Raw genomic sequence first — 15,195 nt, 5'->3', positions numbered from 1 at the left:
GAAAATTTTTGCAATCTACTCATCTGACAAAGGGCTCATTTCCAGAATCTACAAAGAACTCAAACAAATATACAAGAAAAAAACAAACAACCCCATCCAAAAGTGGGGAAAGGATATGAACAGACATTTCTCAAAAGAAGACATTCATACAGCCAACAGACACATGAAAAAATGCTCATCATCACTCGCCATCAGAGAAATGCAAATCAAAACCACAATGAGATACCATCTCACACCAGTTAGAATGGCAATCATTAAAAAATCAGGAAACAACAGGTGTTGGAGAGGATGTGGAGAAATAGGAACACTTTTACACTGTTGGTGGGATTGTAAACTAGTTCAACCATTATGGAAAACAGTATGGCGATTCCTCAAGGATCTAGAACTAGATGTACCATATGACCCAGCCATCCCACTACTGGGTATATACCCAAAGGATTATAAATTATGCTACTACAAAGACACATGCACACGTATGTTTATTGCGGCACTATTCACAATAGCAAAGACTTGGAATCAACCCAAATGTCCATCAGTGACAGACTGGATTAAGAAAATGTGGCACATATACACCATGGAATACTATGCAGCCATAAAAAAGGATGAGTTTGCGTCCTTTGTAGGGACATGGATGCAGCTGGAAACCATCATTCTTAGCAAACTATCACAAGAAGAGAAAACCAAACACCGCATGTTCTCACTCATAGGTGGGAACTGAACAATGAGATCACTTGGACTCGGGAAGGGGAACATCACACACTGGGGCCTATCATGGGGAGGGGGAAGGGGGGAGGGATTGCACTGGGGAGTTATACCTGATATAAATGATGAATTGATGGGTGCTGACGAGTTGATGGGTGCAGCACACCAACATGGCACATGTATACATATGTAACAAACCTGCACGTTATGCACATGTACCCTAGAACTTAAAGTATAATAAAAATATATATAAATAAATAAAAAAAGAATTAAGAATCTTCTCCTCTTCCCATATGTTTTTCATGTTTTCATATAATACTAATACATGTAATAAAAAGATAATTATGCCAAATTCCATATACCATAGTTGATTTTATAGATAGATAGATAGATGGATAGATAGATACACACACACAAACATACATAGACATATGCGCACACACCCTCACAGAGTCAGCCCTTCATATTCATGAGTTCTGCATCCATAGATTCAACCAACTGCGGATAGAAAATATTTTTAAAAATTGCATCTGTACTGAACATGTACAGGCTTTTTTTCCTGTTATTATTCCATAAACAATACTGCTTAACAATCATTTTCACTTTTTGTATTCTACATACTCTAGAGATGATTTAAAATATACGGGAGGATGTGCATATGTTATATGCGACTCCTATACCTTTTTATATCCGGGACTTTAGCATCCATAAATTTTGTTATCCATGGGAGGTCCTGGAACCAATTACTGATGGATACCAAGGGCTGTCTGTCTGTATATGTGTATGTGTGTATGTTGGGGGGCGGTGTACACATAAATGTAAACCTATAAAGATGAAGCAAAAGTTTTATATACTCATTTTTTTTCTTAAAGTTACAACACTATTTGTTTGATATATTAGAATTGTATTCATATTTATAAAGTTTAGAAAACCTTAAGGGAGCACGAGCATGCATTCAGGTAAAAATGTTTTGAATATTTCTGCATCTCTTGACAATCTCTCATGAGCTCAACTTTTCCCTTTCTGGAAATATCCTACAGTATAACCTGCAATATTGAATGAAAAGGGATAATAGTAATTTTTAACTGGACAGTATCAGAAAGCACAAAGTGCTACAGGCAGACTACCTACCTAGCACCTTTAGCTTTATCCTTGATATAAGTAGAAAAATTAATGTATCCAAGAGGAAAAAATGATGAATCCAGGGTATTTTCATCACAGAAAAAAAATTATCTGTATTTTCCCTTTTCCAAGGATCTTTCATGAATGAAGACAGTGTCCTCTTACTTTTATTATTTCTGTAGTATAACTTACTAGTTTCTGAAGTTTGAGCCTGCATTTGGCTCTTTTGACTCACACTGACATTTTCAATAATCTCTTAGAAATACCAGATCTTAAATACATATAATCCCCAAAACATAATAAATCACAAAGCAACTTGAAAGAAACACTTTTGAACAGTAATATCTTAGAAGCTTATGAGGTGGGAACTTTGACACATGAAACATATCTGAGTTTCAAATAAAATACCAAGCCTGCCTCTTGGCCTGTTTCAAGGAAATCTTGTAATTTTTTTCATATGAAATTAGCATAAAATGAGATTTCCCTTATAGAAACCCCACAGCACAGGATTTTACATTTGAAGTTAGGATTTAGGGAATTATTATCATTTTTCTGGAAGATACCAACACCAGAAATCCACTGAGTTTTAATACTGAATTGAAGAAAATATCATGGTCATAAATATTAAAAAGGAGATTTTACTTAAAGTAGTTTTATGGAAGTTAAAATCACCAACAAGTCAGCCATTCCATAGAGCTTTAGTATGGAATATATTAGTGTTATTAAAATTATTTTAAAAATTATAATTCATGAACACTAAAAAATATTGGTATTCTCTATTAACCATAACTCTCCATTTTAATGAGACTTCAATTCACAACAGCACAAAATTATTAGTACTACATATAATAATTCTGATGTAAATTTTTTAGTATTCAGTTTACCTTAGTCTCAGATGTGTTACTTACTCTGTGAGGTTTGAGTATCTATGAATTTCTTTATCAAGGCATCAGTAGTTTGGGTATAAAGACTGAGAGCATATCTCAGAGACTGAAGATCTGGGCTTTTTTCCAAGAAATTCTTTTTCAGGCCATTTCCTCCTGCATGAAAGTATTGCTACGAAGAAAAAAAATAGCAGAGGCATTTAGAGAGAAGTAGTGGAGGAAGGAATTTATACTCTAATAGAGAAGCTCAAATGGAATAATACAATTTGATCAATGCAAGATACAGAAAATGGTTCCACTATTTTCTCATTGCTAAGTTATTAACATCTAATTCAGGTCCCTAGACATCTCTGAAATGACACTCAACCTCACAGACCTCATATCACAGAAGGCCTAATCCTTTTTCTCTTATGCAAAACTTTAAACAAACGAGATCATGCTGATGTAGCAGTCAGAATCCTTATAGAATAATGGGTTTAGGTAACAATTATCGACTTGCTTATTGACTTCTGTTTCTTGAACATGAGAAGAATACCTAGGGAATACAAAATTTCATAAGGAAGGTAGCTTCTGGCCACATATTTTCCAGATACCAGTTTGCGATTCTAGGTCAGGTGTCTGCCACTCCATCTGCCCAGTCCTCTAATCACACAGTGGTGCAGATATAGGCCAACCTGACAAGGTAGAGTGGTCCTTGGAAATCCAACAGCCCTTGAACCTTGTGTCTGATAAATATAATAAAACTTGTTTTTGCTATTGTTATTCAACCAAACTCAAAATATTCCAATATGTATAAATAAGGTAATAGAGAAGATATATGGTCGTTGACAATAAATACGGTCACTGAGGGATGTTAGCATTTTTCATACTACAAGTGTTATGCACAGACAGACATCTCTTGGAAATGCAGACTGTCTAGAGATAGATGATAGAAGTAAGGATGCTTTTTTCTACCTGTTTATAAATAATAGATTTATAATATTCTATTAAGGTTAGATAAATGGTTTTTTTTCTCTCTTCCTGTACCAACAATACGAGAGGAAACAAAGCACTCACTAGTAACTGTGGCTCACTGTGATCTATAATTAGCACAGAACGAAATATGCCAAAGAAACTTAAGAAATTATTCAGAGACACTCCCCTAAATGAGTATGTGTCATTCTTCTTTCCCACTCCTTAAGAATTTCTCAGGTAGGACATTTCAATGAGCTGAAAAATCATAATTATTGCAGTTTTTTTCCCTATTCAAGGAGAGATGCAGAAAAATTTTATGGGTATTAGCAAGCATCTGGTTCTACTTTCAGAGAGTATACTGTAGAGGACATTCACGGTGTAGGCCAAAGAAATTAGGCAATTGGGATTTAAACTTACGAAAGACTGGTACAATGACAGATACCCTCTCCAGGGAGAAAGAAGCCTATGGTCCTCTGAAGTTCCATTCACTGATTCTAGCTGGGTGCTCTGTGAAAACACAGGCTGTGGCAAAAACTACGTATGCTATGAAAAGGAGGCACGGAGAAAATGTCTTCTCTTTAGGAGAATGCAAAAACATAATTTTAAAACTGTTCTACACCTGGATCTTATAAAAAATGTTAAAACATTTTCACATGCAGAAAGTATTTAGAGGACTGTTAGCCCAGAACGGTTTCAGGTGCCTTAACAGATGAAAAAAATATGATTCCTTTCTTTGAGAAACACAGTATTTAAGGATGGAAAAAAAGATTTCATGGATATATTGAGAGGGATACACGTAAATGTACTTAGATTGGTCTTGACTCTGTCTCACCTAGAAGGGTAGTGGAGTGCTCTCCGGAGGACTGTTTACATAATGAATCAAGGAGCCATCCAAAGAAATAACTGTGCCTGAGAGTAAAGAGCAGTGCTAGAAACCGAGCCAAGAGTAGAAGGGAAACTCTGGAAAGGAAGACACACTCTCTCTCTTTCTTAATATTTCTCAGGTAAGCCTCAGTCTTATCAAACCTGAGCATAAGTGCTAGATGATTATAACAAAGGAGGACGAGGAGGAGTAGAAAGAGGAGGAGGAAGACAGGGAAGGAAAACCAAAACTGATAAAATGAAAATATGCCATTTCTGGGGAAAAAGGAACAGAAAAGATTAATGGGTATTCTGTCTATCATACACATTTGGGTTATTCTCACTTTTCATTGTTCTTCGGCTACTTTAAAACTCTATACATTGTAGAAAATTAATAATAATAGTATAGATGATATTTGTCCCTTATAATACAAATTAATTATTTTGGGCAGAATAAAACTGAATATTGCTCTGTGGATAAATCTGTCTTTCCTCGATTCCAGCTTTTCTTATTGCTTGTATATGCTCGGTTTCTGGAATTCTCCTTTGAGACAGTCGTAACATCTTAACTGGTTCCCTCACTAATTGAAGAATAAAATAACATTTTGACACATTTTATAACTGCATGAATATCACAATTATACCCTCTTTTAAAAACTGCTCTTTACAGTGTATATAAAGTAGCATGAGTGATAGCATTCATAAGGATGACCACAGGATTTACTGTCTAATTTGTAAGATTGCACTGTGGATTCTTCAGTCACCTTAACACCTTAACACTTGACAGCATCTGTGGTAGTGTCTGCTGTGCCACCTATTTTTTCCCTCTTTTCTTTCATAAATATTTATTAAATCTGTATCATGAGCCAGACCTTGTGCTGGATGCTAACATTATGAAGCAAAAGAGACACAGTGGTTGCTCCCAAAGGTATTATGATCTAGTAGGAAATGTAACCGACATTTAAATACATGACTTCAACAATACATTGTAGGTGTTAGAAAAATGGTTTGAAAATACAGATAACTGGGGAGGCATGCAATTCTGTTGTCTAAGGAGCCAGCAAAGGCTTCCAAAGGAGTGACTTCTTTGGTGGCTATGAGTTTTTAAGTACTGTTGTTTTTAACTTTAGCAGCCAGTAGGTAATTCACCCTCATGAACTAGAGAAAGAGGACAATCCCACCAAGTAACCAAGAGAAACCCTGGTAGTCTCAGCACTATTTAAGGAGAACTGAAGTGTTTGTAGTTCTCCAAGTATAATTTAGATATAGTTTTTCAAATACTGTTTTCTACTGTTATTCTATACCCATCACTAAACCTGTGCTGCCTCTAGGTAGTAGAGGGCCTATGGAAGTTAAGAGATGACACTGCACTCCTAAAAATTCCCAACGCTTATTAACATGGTAAAGGCTCTGAGGCCTACTGTGGTAAATAGATCTGTGTGAACTTCTATTAATATACCTTGTTGCTAAAATGATTAGGCCGTAGGACACCTATATCACAGGGCTAATACTTTGGGAATACAAGTGTTCTATGGAATATGATTGGGAAGAATAGAAGAATGTCACTGAACTTCATATAATTGAGATATTGTTGAGGGCCTGGAAAACTTCATAGGAGAAGGTAAAAAGGGTTAAGCTATGAAGGCATAAACTAAGTACTTGTACTAAATCTTTTAAAATAATTTTCTAGAAAGGCATATTTTTAATAGTAAGGCATTATTTTGTAGGACTCTGGGACTTTGGGGACTAATCAGGAAATGAAATCATAAATAAGGTGTGTGCTTGTACCTGAGGAAACCCAAGGGTCCCTATAGTTTTAGGTACGATACTCAACTGACTTCCACTTTTTTAACCATAGATTTTTACTTGTTATTCCATTAAAGTCTCTAGCAGGATATTTACTGAATAGAAGTTTTGTAAGGGCAGAAACTAATGCCTTTGTCTTTGGAGTGTATTTTACAATATGAAATGTCCCGAGACAGAAACCCAGGACAGAGCGTAGGTATGTCAGAAGAGAAAACGAATTGCCAGGTGGTAAGAATGAAAATATCCCGTTCAATGGACACCGTCAAATAACATATGTCATAGGCTCCTCACTCTAACAATGAAGAAGGCGATTTCTGTGGGTATGCAAATGCAAACTCGACGAGAATGCTACTTTATGAAAACCTTTCACACAGTGTTCAAAACCTGGAATGACAGCATCACCGAGCACCAGTCTGGTTATCTTACTGGCACAGATAATCAGGAGAAAGGGGGCTGCAGTTATTACCTGGATCTTGGCATTCAGAGATTTTACATTCAAATTTGACTCTATGCACATGACTCTGAAGGAACTGGAGAGTAGAATCTGCATTTTGCTGAGGCTTGGGTTTGAAGGATATAAATGTGAGGGTGATGTATAGAAGTAAATGTCTTAATTATTAGACAAAACCCACTATCCATAGCTCAGTCAGTGCAGTATAGTTGATTTCTACTCATTATAATGGGCATTTTGTTGGGGGATAACATGCTAGAAAGGAATTTGTAAATGTGGGGTTTAAAGCCTTCCAGATGTTTTCATTACACATGTGAAAAGTGCATTATTTTCCATTGTTTCTAAACAAAAGCCCAAGACTTGGTCTCTTATAATTCCTCTGTGGCCTGCAGTATAATCTGAGAAACTTCAGTTTGATCTGTTCAGAGGCTTTACTTACAATGGTCTAAAGTAGCAGGAAAAAAACGGGCAAAAAACAATTAGGACAGGTCATTTCCTCCTTATTGAAGAAAATAATTTGTGACCTCTCAGTTGAAGGACTGTGGAGGAGTTGGTTGTTCAGTACAAAGAAGGATAAAGATTTTAGCTGGATGATATTCTCTCTTCCTCGCTATCATGGCTGATATTTTTGCTATGGACTTACAAAGGCAGAAAGTATGTTTGACAGATGTGCAGTTGAGCTGAAGCTTAAAGTTGTTACATTGGATGACAAAATTTGGCTTTAGAAGGGTCCTGGTAGTCTGGAATGCTGGGTCAACATTTCTAGAGTGAGATGGCAAAGAGGAAACTAAAAAGCCAGAATTCATAATAAATATTCATATGCATGTTTATCACAAAGTACAGAATGGGGGTGATGTGGCTTAACAACAGAAATTTTTAAAAAGTCATAAGGATTGATTTGCCGTCAAGTTCAACATGATTGCATAAGTGAGAAGGCAGCTATTAAAGCAAGTGAAATCTGATCATGCATCCAAATAGGTAGACAGGTCAAGCATAAGGGTTTGGTAAGGCAGGAACATTCTTCACTGGTTAGAACACATCTGGGATATTAAGTTCATTCTTGGGCTTCATCATTTATAAGAAATATGAAAAGTAGAGGCCATTAAAGATAGGTGACAAGAATTTCGTAAGGTCTAGGAGGCATGTTATTCAATAAACAGCTTCAGATGATATGGGATGGCATGATACTTTTCTTTAATGTCTGAAAGTCTATCACACAGAAAAGGAAACAGAATAATTTTATGGTAGTTCCAAAGAACAGAAGGAGCACCAATACATAGCAGGAGAGCAGATTTTTCTTTGATACATTCATCAAAAATTTCCAATAATAGTGCATCTTAAAAATCAAAACTTCCACTTGTAAGTTAGTGAGGTCTCATCACTGGCCGCTATTAAGTGGTGGCCAGATGACCATGTGCTGACAACATTGTAGATGACGTGGCAAGAGTGGGAGATGCTGAGTCATGTTTCCAATTCTGGGAGTCTAGAATCCTCTTAACCTCTTTGATTCTCGGATCCTTATAATATGCTACAAAATATAATTCTTCATCTGTCCTCTATACAATCAGACTTTTGCATAGGTTATTTAACCTCTTAGGCTATCAGTTAATTCATGTATAGAATGGTAGCAGAAACATCCATTCTACCTTTGGTGTTGTAAACTTGTAATTGCTCTAACTGGAAGAACTTTGTAAATGCTGGAGTTCTTTGCAATTGTAAAAAATATATTTAATTGGCAGAATAACATAGAACTCAGCATTATTTTAAGCATCAGCCCCTATCTCAAGCAGGTTCTTCAATATTTATTTCCACATTCCTGCCATTGTATCTAACTCCAACATGGCACTAGGAAAATAGCCTTCCTGGCTGTCTCCCATTTTTCTTGGTGGAACCATGCTTTCTCAGTCGCTGGTGCTGAAATCTCTGAGGCATTTTGGGCTCCTTTTCCCGTTTGCCCCATATTCAGTTGCCAAGTTCCAACAACTCTCCCTGGCTTGTGTCAGTCATATCCATCTTTCCCATTCTCCTCCTAAAGCCACCACCTTGCTGCCAGCCCTCATCATCTTACGAACTAAATAAATGGAACTGAAATCTCTGACTATAATCTTGAACTATGCAATCTAATTTGTGCATTTCTATAAGATTCCTATTGCTGAAATGACTTTAGCATAACATTTTCAAAATCATCAGTGAATCCTCTTTTATGAAATATAATGAGGGCACAAAAGGACCTCTTTATTTTCAACTTAAACATTTCCCATCAACCTCATTTTACACTGCTTCATTATGCAAACACCTAGCTAAGTCCAGGCCAGTCCACAGAGTGGTCTACTCACTGCATCCCAGCCTTCTTGTCTTGTGCCTTTCCCATGGTGAAATTCCTTTTTTCCTGTTGATGTTCATGTCATGAGTCTTCCTCCAAAAAACTTTCTATCCAGACTGTAAACTCCCATCTGTCCTTCAAGACCATTGCAGCTTTTCCTGATCTCTTGAGTTCATACTGGTTGATCACATTCTCTAAAACTTTATGATTTTTAAAAATCTGTTTCCCTCAACTAGTATTTGGACCACCTGTTCCATCTCTCACACTGTTGTAAGTTAACACGTATCATTATTTCATTTTCAATGTGCCTCTCTCTCTCAGCTTTTAATCTGGACTAGAAACTCCCGGAGAGAAGGAACAGCACTGCTTCTCAAAGGGGAGTCTCAGGTGTTAAAGAATCTGACCAGGGCTGTGTTCTTATAGGGAAAAGGTTCTGGGCACAGGAAACCAAAAGGCCAGAGGACAAAGCCTTAAGGACTTGAACTATTGGCGAGGGAAAGAGTCAGATTTAATAGTTAGCTCCTTTGAGAGGGAATCAAAGGGTTTATTGGGAAAGGAGGAAAAAAGAAACACATTGGCTGCAGTAGAGTATGTGGGGTCTTGGGCTTAAGAGTGGAGAGAGAAGCCTCCAAAATGAACCAGTCATCAGGCAATATAAGTGTCAACTTAATATTTATGAAGCGTTTTCTATATGCCTGTTTTAATTGCTTTGTATGTGATGACTCCTGTAATTTTCTTTCAATAATCTTTTAAGTAGTATTATTATTTCCATAGGAGAGAAGAATAATGTGCACATTGATGTCTTTCTCTCTCTCTCTCTCTTAGTCACCTCCTATCCTGATATTATACTTGTTACTGGTGTAATTTCCCATGTAGTTTCCAGTATTTTATTTACTTTTGTAATTCACAGCCATCTTCTGTGATTTGTAAAGGCTTCCACCCTAGATACATTAATATGTTGGTGTCACAAATGTCAGGATGTGTGACAAGGAGCACTAATATCACCTCAAAGGTAGGAAGGAGCTATATACAAAGTATCACTTTCTTTACCTTGAAAAATAACTAGATTTTTTTTTTCTTCATAACTTTTCAGAAAATAAAGCACTTGAGACCTGGTTGTGATTTGAGAGGCAAAAAAAAAAAAAAAAAAGTACTGCTAAATTTTATAAAATCAGGAAAAATACTACCTGCATGCTTCACAAGCCATTTTTTTATAATCCCAATAAAACTCTGAATTCTTCTAACACTTCAAACTTTTCAAGATTGAAGATCTTTCACAATGTATTTTTACTGACTCATGGGAACATGCTATTGCTTCTTTGAAAGATTATAAGAAGAATTCCCTTTTTGGTTAAATATACTATTTTGGTAGCAATTTTCCATCATTACTTTGTTCTTTCCAACACCTGTATCATATTTTTGGCAAATCCAGGCAGACAGCTCATTTTGCAAACTTACATATAATCATAACCCACCTTAACTTTATAACTTTAGAGGTTAGCCACTAAAGTTTTATTTTTTTAGAAATTATTTGACAGATATTTTAAAAAATTATTTCCTACCACAACTGGAGTCCTCTTTTACACACCATATCAAAATATGCTCTTCCTGCCCATAAAATATTTCAGTGTTTCTCTTTTGCTGACAAACTGAAGTTGAGATTCTTTACTTTGGTGTTTAAGCCTCAGCATTCTGGCTCCAATCCAATGTTCCTCTTTCATTCCCTGTGATACTCAGCCAGTCATGATCGGTTCTTCTACACTAGACTATTTAAAGTTTTCATGCTGACCAACACCTTCTCTTCTGTCACTCATGCTGTGTTTTCTGTAGGCCTGCAATGCCTTCCACCCATTGTTTTTTCCCTCTTTATCCTCTACATTCCCAGAAGTCCTTCTCTGGGAAGCTTTTCCCTGGACATTCAGAGAAAATTCATCACCCTCTCTGCCCTCCCCCATCCTTTGTCCACAATTATTTTACTGATTGTAGATGTTTTTGTTCCCAAGTCAAAGGCAAGCACTCTCATCTCCAGGCACTGCCTCATTGCTCACCATATTTTCTACCTAGAGTAAGCTCTCAAATAATGATATTTGAATTGCAATCCTCCATAAGTAGGTTATTTTGTTCTTCTCATGAGCAGCTGGATTTTAACCAAGGCAAAAGCTACTTGTAATGGTGAAAAGAAGATGCTGAGAAAAAGCCATTGGAATCACCCCATGGGCAATGGGGATAGCAGGATAGGGTAGAACCTCTGTGAGGGTAACAAACGCAGAGGAATAAAATGTGGTTCATCACCATGTTCTTCTGTTTGCCTGGAGTCGTGAGCATAAGAAATGGTATTATCTAGGATTAAACAAGAAAGTAATAAGTTCCAAAACTACATTGGAATTTATAGTTAAACTTCTTTCCTTATACCAAGAAATGCAGATTTCTAGAGGGCCCTGATTCACGTTTATTAGTTTTAGAGAAACCTCAGTATTGCCACTGCATGATGTCAAATATATTTGCAACATATAATATAGTGTCATGTTCAGGCCCCTATAACAAGGGTTCTGGGGGAATTTAAAAGGGTGGGAAAAATTAAATCATTCAGCATTTTTTCAAGTCAAAGTGTAACTGCTATTTCTCTTTGAAAGAAATCTACATTTAGGGGAATCTCACATCAGTCCTGAGTCTTCCTGAGATATGGGGTTGGAACTCAAAGTCCAGCTAGAACTCCTTTAAAATTTCCCTATTGGCTTCCCTATTAGTTTGCACATACAGATTAGGTGACTGGTTATCTGTCTCATAGCTGCCACCTTTCTACTTTTACTTTCAAACATTGTTGATTTGGTTGCTTTGTCTGGTAAATGGAATGTCTCAAAGCCCAACCATCCTAACTGCAGCAGATGATCATAATTTTTGTTACTCCTGCCATATTTGACACTTTTGACTTATAATAGAAGCTACATGTGACTGGTGTTATAAAATAGTTCCAGTCCAATTCAAGTTTTAATATTTAGAAAAGTTCATATTTTCATCAATGCTTGTATAGAGGCTGAAAGGTTTTACATTATTTTAAAATAATTACAAAACAATCTAAGTAATTGACATAGTATTTTAATATAGCAAGAAGTAATCTCTCTGAAGAAGTATCCCTTTTAGCCTGCTACATTTTACTTAAACTTTGCAAATACTCATTGAAAAAATATGACATAGAAGCAAGGACACTGGCTTTAGAATTTGGAGTCCTTTCTCAGCGTTGCCAATTACTAGCAGAGCTATGTAACACCCAGGATATTTACAAGGATCACATGAAGTGATGTAGATACGTAAGAGAAATTTGAAAATGTAAAACATTATTTCAGCCTGTATTTTGAAAACTCCATAGCACTTTCCTTCTTTGTTTTCTCATTTCTAGCTTATTCAATTAAACTGAGCTGAAGAGGAATTAAAAAAATCTCTTTAGCAGCCATCGGAACTTAGCATGGGCAGCGTGTGCTCCTTTGATCTATGGTCATCTTTCTCATAAGGTCTCTGCTTGCATCACAGTGCTCTTTTGGCTTGGCTCTGGGTAGACATTGAATTTCTTGCTCTTGGAATTAAAACTCTTTTAAGTTGTACTCTTCGTTCTCCTGAATTCCTTTGTAGTCAGTCTCACAACTAGTGTTTGGTAGGACAGTAAGTTGGTGCAAATCTCACAGACACACAAGATAAAGGGAGTCTCAGCTTTGGCAAACTGATGACAGTCACTGAAACTCAGATATCGGGTGAATACCTTGGCAGATGGGCAGGGCACAGGGTCAAGAGAGTCTCATAGCAGGCACAGTAGGCCTAGCATGGAGGTGCCTAGAAAAAGAGTTGGCATCACAGATGTTAGGGAAGAGGGGGACTGGAGAACTGACACAGGCTCTGAGACTCAGGAGGACCAGAATCAGACTCCAGTCCCGGAGAAACAAGACAAATGGCATGGACCCATTTACTGGACCTTGGACACCAAATAGTAGTTTTGTCCACAAAGAACAAGGCCAGTGTCTGGTGTCTGAGATTGAATTAAAATATCAGTATAGATGATATAAACAGCAAGAAAGGATAGTTGAGCTGTCAAGATAAAAGGAATTTGCTTGAGGATCAACATTGTCTTAGATTCTGAGAAGAACTCAGTCGGCAAGTGGTGATCATATGGCCTCATCAATAAAAATTAGAGAAAAGCTGAAGTTAGAGACAGAAGCCAGATCTGTGAACACAGTGAATACCATTCCCTATTTCTAAGGAACACATTTTCCTTCCTTTCCTAAAGCCATGCATTGACTTAATAAAATACACGAAGGGCTGAATTCAGATGCCAAAATTTTTTCTTTTCTTCCTCTTCACGGTGTATGCCAGAACTTATTTTTTTCTACTAGCATGTTCTAATATGTAGCTATTAGTGCTACTGAAACTCCAAAAATTAGCTATTTCTTCCTCAAATTTTTTGAAAACAATTAAAAAACTTTTAGGGTTTTTTATTGTATTTCTTTTTCATGTTGTCCATTTTTTCCTCAAAATTATTTTTCAAATTTTCCATATTTCCAGACAACATTCTTGCTACCACTTTAGAAACTCCATTTCTGTGACCCAGGTGTCTCTAGGTGTCACAAAACTCTCACCTTCCAACTTTAACTTGGCAGTTTTTACCACTGCAGCAGCAAAAGACTGTGTCATATTAAATGCTGAAACTGCAAAACAAAAGCCACAAGGTGACAGTTTTGTGAAAGGATGTGACTGTTATTCAGATAGAACTCTGTTGAAATGAATACCATTGTTTCTATCCGGTAGAACTGTTCTGTGCTCTCCAATGGCTCATGGTACCTAACAGTTATAGTAGAGTTAATAGCTATGCTATTCACACATCCTGGATAGTAGATGCTTCCCCCAGTGAAGAGTGACCACTCTGGACATAATTTGAATTTACACGACAAACTCATCTTTCAAACTCTTTAATAAACTTTCACATATAAATATATATGGATATAAATATGAAAGAAATTGTTTGAAAATAACTTCTGGGTTACCTTTTGAGATCTGCACACATTTAGCACACACTACGATAACATTTAGTTAACCTTTGGCTATGAAAACAGTTGATGCGTACAACACAAGGTCTTTGGGTTTTCAGCAGAAAATGAAATGAAATTATTGTGCTTACTAAGTGAGAAGGGAGGGTTGATATTTTTAAAATAATTTCAACATGCATAGAAAACATATAAAAACAAATTCTGGCAACCCAAAATATTCCTGAAGCATCTGTTTATCTGGGTTTTAGGGTACATGTCTTTCTTTGAGAACATATGTTACAACATAGGTTTCACTTACGCTTTAGAGAGAGACAAAGGAAACAAGTATAAGAATAGTGTATTGTGGATGTCATAAGGAGACAGACAGGGCTAAATCTGGCATCCTCCGGGAGTGTATTAGGTTGGTGCAATAGTATCAATGGCAAAAACCACAATTACTGTTGCACCAACCTATATCTATTCAACTATCTACTATCTCTTTGAATGGCACAGCTCTACTGATACATGGCTAAGATCAGGGCTACCTATCTCTGGGCCTTTCTGGATGTATATATAGGAACATTACAACCTTACCTTGATGGTAGCCAGGACTACCTCCATTACAGCGCATTGTCTTGGCGTCAGACCCTTGGCATCCTCTCGAATCATGTGCTCCTGGAAAACAGGGTAGGAACTGATTATAAAACAACCAGTTCATGTATTCAACAACTACTTTAAAACATAATCTGTATTATTCCCATATGCAAAATTCCCTATTTGAAATATCTTCTGCACATGAATGCATTTAAAATGAAATGATTGTTTGGTCATATATTTTATAAGTCTCCACTTTGTCAAAGGAAGAAATGGTAAACGTCTACTTGAAAAGAAGTGCTTTGATTGCGGTGTGGTTTTATTTTCACTTGTAAGCTACTGTTAGGGAAAAAAGAGAGAAACCTGGAAAATGTGTGATGACATTTTTTCACCCAACTTCCTTGGTTTATGTCTGTCACACTGAGGAATGTCAGTCATGAAAAGGATTTAAGAAGCAAATTTAAGCCTCTCCCAATTATTACTGAT

At 36.6% G+C, this 15,195-nt stretch overlaps 1 protein-coding gene across 1 annotated transcript; it reads right to left on the bottom strand.

Annotated features, from left to right (window-relative positions):
- Positions 1–2,695: 2,695 nt before the first annotated feature.
- LOC113220443 (protein unc-13 homolog C-like) lies at positions 2,696–14,811 on the bottom strand. Its single transcript, XM_026449556.2, has 2 exons — positions 14,710–14,811; positions 2,696–2,880 (listed from the first exon to the last, which is right to left on the bottom strand). Exons 1-2 carry the CDS (start codon positions 14,782–14,784, stop codon positions 2,725–2,727), a joined length of 231 nt encoding a protein of 76 aa, XP_026305341.1. The 5' UTR covers positions 14,785–14,811; the 3' UTR covers positions 2,696–2,724.
- Between the last annotated feature and the right edge of the window lie 384 nt (positions 14,812–15,195).

Source organism: Piliocolobus tephrosceles, unplaced genomic scaffold, assembly GCF_002776525.5.
Source record: "Piliocolobus tephrosceles isolate RC106 unplaced genomic scaffold, ASM277652v3 unscaffolded_1216, whole genome shotgun sequence".
Lineage (NCBI taxonomy): Eukaryota > Metazoa > Chordata > Mammalia > Primates > Cercopithecidae > Piliocolobus > Piliocolobus tephrosceles.
The sequence above is the reverse complement of the archived record's forward strand: the minus strand, read 5'-3'. Positions and strand labels throughout refer to the sequence as shown.

What these genes read in the sequence shown, in the direction of transcription:
- LOC113220443 (XM_026449556.2), bottom strand. Translation starts at nt 14,784, where the DNA reads ATGATTCGAGAGGATGCCAAGGGTCTGACGCCAAGACAATGCGCTGTA. An exon ending in TAGTCCTGGCTACCATCAAG is followed by an intron (nt 2,881 to 14,709) that starts GTAAGGTTGTAA and finishes TTTTCTTCGTAG; the next exon opens with CAATACTTTCATGCAGGAGG.